Here is a 15,104-nt window from a genome sequence, read left to right on the forward strand (position 1 = left end):
AAGTAGACGCTAGAAGTAGGCTAATCGATACCAATAACTGAATCATATAACTAAAGCCTACTTCTACTAGAAAAGTGGATTATTCGTGCTCTAATTGGCTGATTAAAGCGGTCACCCAATAAGAGTGCACCTGCTTTGCTGCAAGTAGACGCTAGAAGTAGGCTAATCGATACCAACAACTGAATCATATAACTAAAGCCTACTTCTACTAGAAAAGTGGATTATTCGTGCTCTAATTGGCTGATTAAAGCGGTCACCCAATAAGAGTGCACCTGCTTTGCTGCAAGTAGACGCTAGAAGTAGGCTAATCGATACCAACAACTGAATCATATAACTAAAGCCTACTTCTACTAGAAAAGTGGATTATTCGTGCTCTAATTGGCTGATTAAAGCGGTCACCCAATAAGAGTGCACCTGCTTTGCTGCAAGTAGACGCTAGAAGTAGGCTAATCGATACCAACAACTGAATCATATAACTAAAGCCTACTTCTACTAGAAAAGTGGATTATTCGTGCTCTAATTGGCTGATTAAAGCGGTCACCCAATAAGAGTGCACCTGCTTTGCTGCAAGTAGACGCTAGAAGTAGGCTAATCGATACCAATAACTGAATCATATAACTAAAGCCTACTTCTACTAGAAAAGTGGATTATTCGTGCTCTAATTGGCTAATTAAAGCGGTCACCCAATAAGAGTGCACCTGCTTTGCTGCAAGTAGACGCTAGAAGTAGGCTAATCGATACCAACAATTGAATCATATAACTAATGTCTACTTCTACTAGAAAATTGGGTCATTCGTGCTCTAATTGGCTGATTATAGCAAACAAGTAGATGTTAGAAGTAGGCAAATCGATACCAACAATTGAATCATATAACTAACGTCTACTTCTACTAGAAAAGTAGGTCATTCGTTCTCTAATTGGCTGATTATAGCAATCAAGTAGATGTTAGAAGTAGGCTAATCGATAGCTACTAACAAATGAATCATTTAAACATCGTCTACTTCTACTAGAAGCATATCGTACGCGTTCTAATTGACTAATTCTTTATTATTGTTTATTAAACAACTGCGAACAGATTATAACAATAGAAAACGAACGATTACCATTTACATAACTAAATGACAAAATGTTAATAAGAAACTTAATGTAACGAATAACGAAAATTACAAGACCAAATTGGTATAATGAATTAATTGAAATAAATAATTACCTTAGCATTTGTCCTGAAACAAAGTTTTCGATATGAATGTGGTCAGTTTCATAATGAATAATTTGCATTATGGGCCCTTTTTTGTCTCTTACTAAAAGTATTTTTTGCATTTTTATTGTTCCTTCTTGGATGGACACCAAAGATGCTTAAATGAAAAACTTTACTGGAGTTTCTTTCGCGATTTCGTTTAAATTATTGTTAATTTTTAGGAGCATTTTTAAAATGGGTGTTATTTTAAGGTTAACTAACTCTTACCAATTATTTCGTAAAGACAGAGACGCTCTTTGTAAACTTTGTTCCATTTTATTGCCCTTTCTACTGTTCCAGTTAGCACACGAGTTACATTTATTTTTGTTTTCTAACAAATACGAAAAGGTCAGTAACAAAGTAAAATTTAAATAAAGTTAAAAGTTACGCTGAAGTCTTGTTTACACAAAAATAATTACCACGGATGTTGATGGATTATTGTCATTAACACTGAGTCTTTTTGTTGCATTTTCTTCAGATTTAAAATTTGATTCATTTAATTTTAACATTTTCCTGGTATTTTCAACCTTTACATCAAATGTATTGGTTGTATTTAACGGTGGAAAGCCAGGAGTTTGGGGGGTAGGGAAATATTTTCTTTTAAGGGAAGACGTTTCTGAAATAGTCTCTTATAATTTTTTCTTTGTTTTATAATATTCGAAAATAGAATTAGAGAGATACCATAAAATATGTAACAACAGAATGTAAATATCTAAAATACGTATAACAGAATTTTTAGGTACCATTTTTGGGTACCTGCTGTAGTAAACTAAATTATAAGAAGGTAAAATCTGTCTCTTTATTAACGACCTTGGAAATTACCTACCCCAGAAATCGTAAACGTGACACTGCTAAAAGAGTAAGTTAAAAAACAAATGTTTTTTATTAATTAGGCTCCAACTTTTGAAACAATATTAATTCTTGAATGGAAAAGTTATAAACTTAACTTTACCTTCACAATTGCCGAACCTTTTTTTAAAATGAGAATTTACTGGCAAATACAAAGTGATTTATCTAACAAAAGTTGCCAATATGGCGGCCGCTGTATCGCATGGCGTCTTATTGTTACCGCAATTAAATTACAAAAAAAGTATGAAAATAAAAATTAAATACCTAACATTGGCATCGCAAAAGCTGATGTTGATGGCTGAGGAGGGACATAAGTAGAGTTATTATTAATATTTGATGCATAGTTAGTATTTGAATGTGATGCCTGCATTGTATCACAAAAAGCCCTATTAAAGGGCATTTTTTCTACAGGATGTCTGTTATAATTTAATGAATTCTGCTGTCCTGGCGGTCTACGTTTTGCCTGCTATATAAACAAATAAACACTTATACAGTTATTTTAGTGATAACATATTAATNAAAAACCTTGTTTTTCTTGGTCAGGCCGGAAACTTATCAATCCACCCTCGTAAAGTAGGTTGAATAATGATAAGCAAATCTACCTCTAACGACTAAAAAAATATCAAAATTAAACTGAAACAAAATAAAAAAAAAGAAACTTTACCACTTTATTCATCATAAAGGCTTCATATAACCCATAAACAAGCGCTACAGGGGTAAACATTTTCGTTCGAATACATAAGCAAACTAAAAGATGCATTTTCTAATTCGAAATGTTATTAATTTGTTAAAACAATAATGTTTTTTAATTATTGTAATAGTAATTTATTTACTAACGAACTAAATTTTTCTTAAACATATTTGGGTCAGTTTCAGAAGGCAAAGTCTGTAGCAAATTGTAGGATATAAGTTAAGTAAATTTACTCATTATATGACTTTATAACTTTATTGCAATATAAATAAAACATGTCTCTCGTTCTTATCACAATTACGAACCTTTAAACTGATACAAAATACTAATCGAGGATAGTGGAATGGCTCATCTTCGGTTCAATAATTAATGGCGAACCTCGCCTTCCGAAAATGACCCTCTAAAAACGAGGCGTTTTATTTCCTTTTCTTCAATTTTAAATTGGTATTGTGATTATAAAACACTAAATAATCTCACACTGATTAATATAACGATTAATAGAAAATTGGTTTTATCTACAGTGCGTTTACAAGAATTGCACAAATCGTCTTCACAATAACAGCAATCGATATTATCTATAGAACCGTTTTTGGAAAAACCGACAATTCTTGCCAACTGATGACAAAGTCCTGCACCTGCAGGGACGCATCCCCTTGCGATTTCATATTTAACATTCTTTTCATAATCCTCTTCCTGAATAATTTTGAAACAAGATCCCATTGCTACATCTGTATCACCCCCTCGATCGATTACTACGCAGTGTTCAATATCGAAAGTGTATTTTTGATTATTGCCGACTCTGCACTCTGACCATCGGGCAATTCTGGAGTCGCAGTTGTAACAGTTTAAAGGGGATGATGTTCTAAGAATAGACGTGAATGTTATCCAAAACTTCAAACCACAAATTCCGAGCTTCATGTTAAATTATTTATTAGTTATGTCAAAAACTTGTGACAACTGTATTAAATAAAATAAAATCGAAAAGCATCCCTAACCAAAAGTGGAATTTTCTGGATTAAATTGCTAAGATTAACATAAACTAAGTCGTTTTTAATAATATTTTATACGGAATTATTTCTATGAGAATGAGTTTTGTGAATAATATCATAAAATATACAACCTGGAGACATCACAATAAGATACAGGACGATTACGATCATTTATTAGGGAATTTTGAAATATTAATGCGAAAATTCATTTTTATTCCCTATACTTCACCTCCAATTTATGAGAAAAAATCGTTGCTGCTGTCTCATACGCTCTAATTAGATTGCTATTGATCTCTGCTGTCTGCGATAAAATTAAAAAATAGAAAGTTGTCATGTCATACATACCTACGTTTCTATAACTTTTTTTTGTAAAATAAGTAAGTCAATTATTGATATATTACATTAACATGTTGTTTGAAACATTAATAATTATTCTCATACTAGACAAAGGCTTGTGCATTAAATGCTATCTTTGTGACAGAAAATCGGGATTTACAGGATACGGTTGTCAAGCAAATTTTGATTACGTGTTCTACATCGAGGAAGATTGTTCTATGAAATCCTCTAAACCAAATGTGTGTTATAAATTGCGAGCCGAAAAATACGGAAAATTTTACTACGGCCGGGGATGTATTACTAAATATTTAGCCGCGAATGAGAACTGCAGTAGAATCAGTCGGTTTACTGAGTTTTCCGAAGAGGGTATGAAAGACATGCAATGTTACTATTGTGACGACGACTTGTGCAACACAACATCTAGAAAATCAGTGCATGATATTAAATATATATTACTTATCAGTTTATTAAGTTATTGTTTATTTATATATTTTTAAAAATTAACTAAGTGTCATGTAGATGGTATCGATATTAAATAGCAGTATTTACTTCTTGAGAAATAATTTTATTGATTGGTATCTATTGATCTTTCGCCGGGTTTCATAGTCAGTTTCAGGTTTAATGTACATATAATATGTCTGAGCTAGACCAGAAATGGTGTTCTAATGTACTTGGTATGAGTGGGTGGGTGGTGACGGTAGTTGGGGAGAAATGGGACAGTTGAAGACAATTCATGCAAGGGCGTCATTAGTTCCAGCGGTTGGAAGATGATATAGAATATGTTAGAAGATGAAAATACCACAAATGGCGCGGTAAACGCCATCTGTAGTACGATGCTACATTTTAGGATTACGTATGCTCCATCAAGGTCCATTCGAATTCGATTATAGTAACGTGTCTATCACGTTAAGGTTAGCTACCTACGCTGGGATTCGTTTCAGCAAGTAGATATCCATATATTTAAATGGACCTTGTTGGAGCATACGTAATCCTAAAACGTAGCACCGTATTACAGATGGCGTTTACCGCGCCATTTGTGGTATTTTCTAAAACGTGCTGTTAAGACAGCAAGTAAAAGTTGGTCTGTGTTCTATCGGAGCTGTCTGCGACGCGCTGATGACATCCAAAAGGATTGAAATCGCAATTCGCGTCTGACAGTTTCGACAGAATACAGACCACTTCGAATTATTTTATTAGGTTAGTAGAAGGTGATATAGGATAAGAATTGAAATAAATACGATTTGTAAAACGTTAATCTTTTACTACAAGAAAAAGAGTATCTAAATTAAAATATCAACTTCTTGGATTCCTTAAGAGCTGAAGTGATGCTGTTTTGTTTCAAAATTTCAAAGGCTGTCGTGTGTTGGAGCTGCTTTCTAACGTTTCGGTAGCACAGGTGACGAGCTCTGGAGCCTGCATCCAGTATTGGAGATGGAAGGACTTTTGAAGAAGTTCGCCACACGTGCTAACGAAACGTTACAAAGCAAGTCCAAGACACGACGGTTTTTAGATCCAAATCAGAACAGTATCAGTTGACCTACTGACCGCGAAAGCCATTACTAATCCTTAAGAATTTTTCGAATTCTTTCAGTGTCAGCGAAAATAAAATTCTAAATAGGAGTTCAGCAGAATCGTTCTCATTTAAACAGGTCGTGACCGAAGTTTTGGCATTCCATAGAAAATAATAATTTTGAGTTGGTATAGATGTTGATTAATTTTTCAATAATTTAGAGGAAAATTGGAACAGATTTGACTTTATTTTCATATGCCAAAAATGTATGAAGGACCTACCTATGGTTGATAATATGGGTTTCTTTTTAAACATATCCTTCGATGCTGCCGCTGGAGCAACTTCTCTAGAATTCAAAAAGTAAGCTTGCTTAGTACGCCTTTGATAGAAAACCATGAAAAAACCTCCCCCAATGCCCATGTTATGAGATAACACAATTCCCTCGCATAAAACAGTTGATATAATGGCGTCTACTGCAGAACCACCAAGTTCCAAAATACGCCTAAAATAAGACCAATAATATTATTTATGGGAATAATTTTGATTTCCATCTTCCCAGTGGACCAAGGACATACAAAACCTTACATTTTTACCTAAGCTTGAGCTCCAGGCGGATTTCCCTATCTTCCTTATGCATTTCTTATTGGATTTGATTAATAAGTAAACTAATACTGAATATTAATAAAATGTCGATGCTACTGGCACCAGTCATGAACAAACTGAATATGTGTATGATAGTAGGAGGGAACGACAGACAATACTTCGACGTAGGATACCTACCACAGTGAACCAAACAAGATGGATTCCATCGGGAAGAAGAAAACGTGACAGACCTCTAAGAAGATGGAGACGGTAGGATATTGATGCAGCCAAAAGAGCCCGCTACAAAAGGTTCCCTTTTTCTTTTTTAGATACAAAACCCTACATTTTTACCTGGATTTGAGCTTCAGACGGATTTCCCTATCTTCCTTGCGCATTTCTTACAGGATTCGATTAATAAGTGAACTGATACTGAATATTAATAAAATGTCGATGTTACTGGTACCAGTCATGAACAAACTGAATATGTGTATGATAGTAGGAGGGAACGACAGTCAATACCTCGACGTAGGATACTTACCACAATGAACCAAACAAGATGGATTCCATCGGGAAGAAGAAAACGTGACAGACCTCCAAGAAGATGGACACAGTACGATATTGATGCAGCCGAAAGAGCCCGCTATAAAAGGTTCCCTTTTTCTTTTTTAGATACAAAACCCTACATTTTTACCTGGATTTGAGCTTCAGACGGATTTCCCTATCTTCCTTGCGCATTTCTTACAGGATTCGATTAATAAGTGAACTGATACTGAATATTAATAAAATGTCGATGTTACTGGTACCAGTCATGAACAAACTGAATATGTGTATGATAGTAGGAGGGAACGACAGTCAATACCTCGACGTAGGATACTTACCACAATGAACCAAACAAGATGGATTCCATCGGGAAGAAGAAAACGTGACAGACCTCCAAGAAGATGGACACAGTACGATATTGATGCAGCCGAAAGAGCCCGCTATAAAAGGTTCCCTTTTTCTTTTTTAGATACAAAACCCTACATTTTTACCTGGATTTGAGCTTCAGACGGATTTCCCTATCTTCCTTGCGCATTTCTTACAGGATTCGATTAATAAGTGAACTGATACTGAATATTAATAAAATGTCGATGTTACTGGTACCAGTCATGAACAAACTGAATATGTGTATGATAGTAGGAGGGAACGACAGTCAATACCTCGACGTAGGATACTTACCACAATGAACCAAACAAGATGGATTCCATCGGGAAGAAGAAAACGTGACAGACCTCCAAGAAGATGGACACAGTACGATATTGATGCAGCCGAAAGAGCCCGCTATAAAAGGTTCCCTTTTTCTTTTTTAGATACAAAACCCTACATTTTTACCTGGATTTGAGCTTCAGACGGATTTCCCTATCTTCCTTGCGCATTTCTTACAGGATTCGATTAATAAGTGAACTGATACTGAATATTAATAAAATGTCGATGTTACTGGTACCAGTCATGAACAAACTGAATATGTGTATGATAGTAGGAGGGAACGACAGTCAATACCTCGACGTAGGATACTTACCACAATGAACCAAACAAGATGGATTCCATCGGGAAGAAGAAAACGTGACAGACCTCCAAGAAGATGGACACAGTACGATATTGATGCAGCCGAAAGAGCCCGCTATAAAAGGTTCCCTTTTTCTTTTTTAGATACAAAACCCTACATTTTTACCTGGATTTGAGCTTCAGACGGATTTCCCTATCTTCCTTGCGCATTTCTTACAGGATTCGATTAATAAGTGAACTGATACTGAATATTAATAAAATGTCGATGTTACTGGTACCAGTCATGAACAAACTGAATATGTGTATGATAGTAGGAGGGAACGACAGTCAATACCTCGACGTAGGATACTTACCACAATGAACCAAACAAGATGGATTCCATCGGGAAGAAGAAAACGTGACAGACCTCCAAGAAGATGGACACAGTACGATATTGATGCAGCCGAAAGAGCCCGCTATAAAAGGTTCCCTTTTTCTTTTTTAGATACAAAACCCTACATTTTTACCTGGATTTGAGCTTCAGACGGATTTCCCTATCTTCCTTGCGCATTTCTTACAGGATTCGATTAATAAGTGAACTGATACTGAATATTAATAAAATGTCGATGTTACTGGTACCAGTCATGAACAAACTGAATATGTGTATGATAGTAGGAGGGAACGACAGTCAATACCTCGACGTAGGATACTTACCACAATGAACCAAACAAGATGGATTCCATCGGGAAGAAGAAAACGTGACAGACCTCCAAGAAGATGGACACAGTACGATATTGATGCAGCCGAAAGAGCCCGCTATAAAAGGTTCCCTTTTTCTTTTTTAGATACAAAACCCTACATTTTTACCTGGATTTGAGCTTCAGACGGATTTCCCTATCTTCCTTGCGCATTTCTTACAGGATTCGATTAATAAGTGAACTGATACTGAATATTAATAAAATGTCGATGTTACTGGTACCAGTCATGAACAAACTGAATATGTGTATGATAGTAGGAGGGAACGACAGTCAATACCTCGACGTAGGATACTTACCACAATGAACCAAACAAGATGGATTCCATCGGGAAGAAGAAAACGTGACAGACCTCCAAGAAGATGGACACAGTACGATATTGATGCAGCCGAAAGAGCCCGCTATAAAAGGTTCCCTTTTTCTTTTTTAGATACAAAACCCTACATTTTTACCTGGATTTGAGCTTCAGACGGATTTCCCTATCTTCCTTGCGCATTTCTTACAGGATTCGATTAATAAGTGAACTGATACTGAATATTAATAAAATGTCGATGTTACTGGTACCAGTCATGAACAAACTGAATATGTGTATGATAGTAGGAGGGAACGACAGTCAATACCTCGACGTAGGATACTTACCACAATGAACCAAACAAGATGGATTCCATCGGGAAGAAGAAAACGTGACAGACCTCCAAGAAGATGGACACAGTACGATATTGATGCAGCCGAAAGAGCCCGCTATAAAAGGTTCCCTTTTTCTTTTTTAGATACAAAACCCTACATTTTTACCTGGATTTGAGCTTCAGACGGATTTCCCTATCTTCCTTGCGCATTTCTTACAGGATTCGATTAATAAGTGAACTGATACTGAATATTAATAAAATGTCGATGTTACTGGTACCAGTCATGAACAAACTGAATATGTGTATGATAGTAGGAGGGAACGACAGTCAATACCTCGACGTAGGATACTTACCACAATGAACCAAACAAGATGGATTCCATCGGGAAGAAGAAAACGTGACAGACCTCCAAGAAGATGGACACAGTACGATATTGATGCAGCCGAAAGAGCCCGCTATAAAAGGTTCCCTTTTTCTTTTTTAGATACAAAACCCTACATTTTTACCTGGATTTGAGCTTCAGACGGATTTCCCTATCTTCCTTGCGCATTTCTTACAGGATTCGATTAATAAGTGAACTGATACTGAATATTAATAAAATGTCGATGTTACTGGTACCAGTCATGAACAAACTGAATATGTGTATGATAGTAGGAGGGAACGACAGTCAATACCTCGACGTAGGATACTTACCACAATGAACCAAACAAGATGGATTCCATCGGGAAGAAGAAAACGTGACAGACCTCCAAGAAGATGGACACAGTACGATATTGATGCAGCCGAAAGAGCCCGCTATAAAAGGTTCCCTTTTTCTTTTTTAGATACAAAACCCTACATTTTTACCTGGATTTGAGCTTCAGACGGATTTCCCTATCTTCCTTGCGCATTTCTTACAGGATTCGATTAATAAGTGAACTGATACTGAATATTAATAAAATGTCGATGTTACTGGTACCAGTCATGAACAAACTGAATATGTGTATGATAGTAGGAGGGAACGACAGTCAATACCTCGACGTAGGATACTTACCACAATGAACCAAACAAGATGGATTCCATCGGGAAGAAGAAAACGTGACAGACCTCCAAGAAGATGGACACAGTACGATATTGATGCAGCCGAAAGAGCCCGCTATAAAAGGTTCCCTTTTTCTTTTTTAGATACAAAACCCTACATTTTTACCTGGATTTGAGCTTCAGACGGATTTCCCTATCTTCCTTGCGCATTTCTTACAGGATTCGATTAATAAGTGAACTGATACTGAATATTAATAAAATGTCGATGTTACTGGTACCAGTCATGAACAAACTGAATATGTGTATGATAGTAGGAGGGAACGACAGTCAATACCTCGACGTAGGATACTTACCACAATGAACCAAACAAGATGGATTCCATCGGGAAGAAGAAAACGNCCAAAGGAAGCAACTCCAACTGAAGATGGAAGGACCTTTGAAGATCTTCGCCACTGATGCTAGCGAAACGTTAGGAAACAACTCCAAAGGAAGCAGCTCCAACCGAAGATAGAAGGACCTTTGAAGAAGCTATCCACTCATGTTAGCTAAAAGATAGGAGGCAACTCGTTAGCGAAACGATACGAGGCAACTCCAAAGGAAGCCACTCCAACCGAAGCCAACCTTTATATCTGAATCAGGACAACATAAAAATACAAAATGCTTTTCTCAAAAAAGTATTTAAACACCTGTCAATATTTTTTTTAAATTTACACTCATAAATGTGAATTAAATATTAATAGTATAATTAATGTCAACAAAAAGTCTTTCGTGGTTATTACTCTCCAAATTGTTTCGAGTAATTGGTGGAAAATGATTCGACTTTTGTTGGCACTTTTTAAGGTGCCATTTCGGACAATTTCTTTTAAATAAAATTGTAGGTCTCGCTGAATATTTAGAGACTAAAGAAAATGGCTATTCAGCCCTTCATAGCGCGTTAATTTTGGCCAAATGTTTCCATACTCAACTTTGGGAAAACTCGAAATATGTAAGTCGTCAATTACCAGGAATTGGTAACGTACTGTCCGGTCAACTTGTGAACGCTGGAAAGACTTCTTTCCAATCGATTTTGGACTCGAATCCGCGAGATTTAGAAAGGGTAATAGACCAATAAAAAATGTAACAAACAAACAAACAAACAAACAACAAACAATAACATTTTAGATAATGAATCGAAAACCTCCTTTCGGGAACACGGTTCAGGACAAAGTAAAATTCTTTCCAGTTTACGAACTGTCTCTAGCGAAACAAGAAAATGGTAACGAAACTTTGATAACTATTACAGTAACATTAATAAATGCTGGCGATTTAAAAATAAATTCCACCATTAACCTTAATAGTTTCATGAATTTATTGGTCGGAGAACAAAATGAGAGTACCATTTATTTATACGAAAAATATGTGTAAGTACCTACATGGAACATAACAGAACTTTTTTCTATTAAAAACTTATTTTAGTCACACTAGCTTTTTGAAAGAACCGCGTATACAGAAACAAATTGTCATCCCTGTATCTGACGATGTGGGAGTTGTAAATGCACATTTTATTAGCGAAGATTTGGGTAATAAATAATGTTTTAAATTTAATTATGCGAGAATTTTATTCATCTTTATTACATTTTAGTTGGTATAGATAAAGAAGGGGTGTTCTTAGTGGGTTGTTTGTATTGAATAGATAGAAAATCAATTTGAATGTGTTGTATTAATTGTTAGGTAATTCTATATAGATAAATATTTAATTTACTTATTAATGATTATGTGTAACAAATTATAATTAACTCGAGAACTGTGCTTCTTCATAGACTTGTGATTGTGTTAACATCCTTTACAACAAGTTAAAGCATCCAAAAACAATTTTTTTAAAAGTAGTTAAATACAACAGAGAGAGTTTATATATTTTACTTAGTAATTTCGTTCTTTTCTGGTAAAGTTCCTTTTAAAACATTAGTAAATTAAAGACCAAGGAGTAATCATAAAAAATTTATTGTATCAAAAATAATTAATTAAAAGTACACTCTTATCGACTTAATACAATGACTGTGATAACTACGCTTAACTAAATAACTAGACAATTAGTTACGTCAATATACACATAAACTGATCATAATTTTATGACTCTACTTCAAAATCTTCAGTGTTTTCATCTCTATCGTCCATCATTTCCTATAAAAGAAGAAGAAACACATTTACCTTCAGTCAAATACAAAATAGAAAAGATAATCATTTGTAGAATACTAGTTTCAATCATTAAACTAAATTTAGAACAGAAATGTTAAACAATTCCTGCGCAAAAGAATCTATTTCAGAATTAAACGATTAGGAGCTTATTTTGGATTATAACTATTAATTTTGATATTTATTGCATTTCATAAACATACAATGTGAAAATAAAATATATATTACCCCAAATCCATTGCAAATACTGTTAATACAAATTGCATTATAAATAAGCCCCTGTTTTAGCCCCATATGAATAACTTACTTGTAGTACTGCTACTAATTCTTTGGCTTCATTCAGCATTTCTTTACAGATCTTGTTCTCTTCCTCCAGTGATTCAATAACATCCTTCAACCTTCCATTCTCTTCCAAACTTTCATCTAAGGCTACTTTCCGTTGCTCTGCTAATGTCTTCCAATAGTCAATTCCAGGTTCATCTGATATTAAATCTGCAGCTGTTATAACAGTCTCCCCAGTTTGCACTCCTTTATCTACCAAAATTACTGGTTTCTTTGCTTTAAACGTGCCTCCAGTTGAGTTTCTAAATAAGTTCATCATATTAGCACATCTATATAATGCACAATTAATTGTGGTTTCACTTACGCAGCCAATTTGGTATCTTTTACAGACTTTGAACGTCCAACGAGATTCTCTTTATCGATAGCAGATTCTTGGATTATTTTAAGGGTTTTTCTTGTATTTTTAATGTTTTCCTACAAATTTTAAACGGTCTATAACCTTACTTTCACATACAATTTATTAATACAACATACCTTTTCGTCGATGGAAGCTTTTCTATTCGACCTACTTGTACTTTCAGTTTTCATTGTGATAAATCTAAATGCAAGTTCTAATTTTCTTCAAGAAAGAAACATTAATGTTTTTGAAAACAGAACATTACTGTAAACATCAAAACCAGTAACACAATAACCTGACAAGTGCTTCCCCAATGGCATTTATTTCACCTAATCTTGGCGGTATTAAAACTATTAGCAAATCAGCTAACTGGTTTTGCGCATGGGCATTTGTAGTACTTATTTGAAATTTAAATAAAATTAATTGTTAATCAAATTTGCTTAATTGTATGAATTAAAATAGATGTTGAAGAATCCTTTATTGTAGACTAAAGTAAAAAGTGACATTTAAGTTGGCAGTGGAATAAAACAGTTGCCTTGCTTTTCACAACAATATTTTAACAATGCATTTCCATTGCTAAATTGTTCTTTGTATTAAATCAAGAAAATTATTATTAATCTGAAATTTATTGTTTGATAAGTTATTGTAATATGTTAATATGGATCTTGTGAGTACAAATCAACGTTTAATGTAAGTTTCTTTAGTCTCTTTATAAATTTAAATTAATAGAAATGTTTAGGACTTCTTATGAGTCTGAAAAGGATTGGTCTAGTTTTATTAGAGAAAATAATCTCCGATCAGTTGAAGAAATACCAGAAAATTACAGACATGTATTTTCCAATTTCACACATTTTAATAAAATTCAATCGAAAGTTTTCGATGATATTTATTACACAGGTTTGGTTCAATTCAATACCTATGCTAATTTTTTTTTTAAATAACTAGTAAATAATATTTTAGATCACCCAGTGGTGATTTCTTCTCCTACGGGATCAGGGAAAACAGTTCTTTTCGAACTAGCCATAATTCGTTTTTTAATCAATTTAGAACTAATTAACAGACCTAATGCATACAGAATGGTTTACAGTGAGTTTGAAAACAATTTTTCAATTTCGTGTTGTTCATTACAAATATTAATTTATTCTTGTAGTTTCCCCATTAAAAGCACTTTGCGATGAAAGACTTATAGATTGGCACGATAAATTTAATTCGCTGGGGGTAAATTGCATTTCGGTGACAGGGGACAATGAAAATTACGATTTGTATAATTTGAAAAATTTTGCTTTAATTATAACAACCCCTGAAAAATGGGATTCTTTGACAAGGAAATGGAGAAATAATAAAATTTTGATGCAAAGTATAAAATTGTTTATGATAGACGAAGTCCATTTACTTAATGAAGATAGTAGGGGTTCTACTTTGGAAGTAGTGGTAAGTTTATTTAATAATTATTTGTTTGTTTAAATATTTGGTTATTTTTGGAAGACACAAACAATTTTAACAACATAAACTTAAATATTTGGGTAATGTAAAGCATATATTGCTGTCTATTTTGTTATTATAATAAACATTTTAAATGAGGACTAATAAGTAATTAATACTAATTACGTAGGTAATAATTATTGGTAATAGGTTTATAATTATGTAGTGTGTATAATAAATGCAGATATTGAGGATAAATAGTTAGTACCCTGGCAACTTTTAATTTTTTATTTTAAATTTTAATCGAAATAATTTACAACTTTTTTAATTGAACTATATTACATACATATACAGATAACTCCTGATATTAATTCTATTGATTTATATATTCTATCGAGTGCAATTAATATTGAAACTTTTGAATTTTTTTTGACATATTTTTAATTACTTATTGAAAAGTATCACAAACTTTTTGGTTTATAATAATTACGTATTTATGGTTGCAAATAACACCATTTAAAATATCTTAGTAATGTAAAGCTAAATATTACAAATAATTTTGCACCTTTTATAGTTTTAATGAATTTGGTTTTAATTTTTTCAACCATTTCGAACATTTGATTTAATAAAAGTGTCAAAACTTAATAATAATTTTTTCAACGCAATATTTATCTATCTATCGTAAAATTTGAGTTTTCAAAAAACAAATTAC

The 15,104-nt window shown here is 33.8% G+C and overlaps 3 protein-coding genes and 1 long non-coding RNA gene across 4 annotated transcripts in view; 2 read left to right on the plus strand and 2 right to left on the minus strand.

Annotated features, from left to right (window-relative positions):
• The window catches only part of LOC108732814 (telomerase Cajal body protein 1), a 31,847-nt gene that overhangs the window by 12,529 nt on the left and 4,214 nt on the right, over positions 1-15,104 (minus strand). The gene's annotated exons all lie outside the window — the stretch shown is intronic.
• The window catches only part of LOC112905037, a 15,342-nt gene continuing 6,358 nt past the window's right edge, over positions 6,121-15,104 (plus strand). Inside the window, exons 1-2 of the long non-coding RNA XR_003231522.1 lie at positions 6,121-6,464; positions 6,524-6,843. This is a non-coding gene — a long non-coding RNA (uncharacterized LOC112905037). The remainder of the gene's footprint in view (positions 6,465-6,523; positions 6,844-15,104) is intronic.
• Positions 12,084-13,289, minus strand: LOC108732817 (geminin). Its single transcript, XM_018463782.2, has 4 exons — positions 13,108-13,289; positions 12,938-13,047; positions 12,599-12,875; positions 12,084-12,279 (listed from the first exon to the last, which is right to left on the minus strand). The coding sequence occupies exons 1-4, from the start codon at positions 13,159-13,161 to the stop codon at positions 12,226-12,228; spliced, it is 495 nt and encodes a 164-aa protein (XP_018319284.1). The 5' UTR covers positions 13,162-13,289; the 3' UTR covers positions 12,084-12,225.
• LOC112905036 (probable ATP-dependent DNA helicase HFM1) lies at positions 13,564-14,456 on the plus strand. Its single transcript, XM_025976605.1, has 4 exons — positions 13,564-13,660; positions 13,710-13,867; positions 13,931-14,056; positions 14,121-14,456. Exons 1-4 carry the CDS (start codon positions 13,629-13,631, stop codon positions 14,432-14,434), a joined length of 630 nt encoding a protein of 209 aa, XP_025832390.1. The 5' UTR covers positions 13,564-13,628; the 3' UTR covers positions 14,435-14,456.

Source organism: Agrilus planipennis, unplaced genomic scaffold, assembly GCF_000699045.2.
Source record: "Agrilus planipennis isolate EAB-ADULT unplaced genomic scaffold, Apla_2.0 scaffold68, whole genome shotgun sequence".
Lineage (NCBI taxonomy): Eukaryota > Metazoa > Arthropoda > Insecta > Coleoptera > Buprestidae > Agrilus > Agrilus planipennis.

Coding starts and splice junctions, on each gene's coding strand:
- LOC108732817 (XM_018463782.2), bottom strand. CDS start 13,161: ATGAAAACTGAAAGTACAAGTAGGTCGAATAGAAAAGCTTCCATCGAC. Junction 12,876..12,937: donor AAAGATACCAAATTGGCTGC/GTAAGTGAAACC, acceptor GAACTTATTTAG/AAACTCAACTGGAGGCACGT. Junction 12,280..12,598: donor AATTAGTAGCAGTACTACAA/GTAAGTTATTCA, acceptor CTTCTTTTATAG/GAAATGATGGACGATAGAGA.
- LOC112905036 (XM_025976605.1), top strand. CDS start 13,629: ATGGATCTTGTGAGTACAAATCAACGTTTAAT. Junction 13,661..13,709: donor AGTACAAATCAACGTTTAAT/GTAAGTTTCTTT, acceptor AGAAATGTTTAG/GACTTCTTATGAGTCTGAAA. Junction 14,057..14,120: donor TGCATACAGAATGGTTTACA/GTGAGTTTGAAA, acceptor TTATTCTTGTAG/TTTCCCCATTAAAAGCACTT.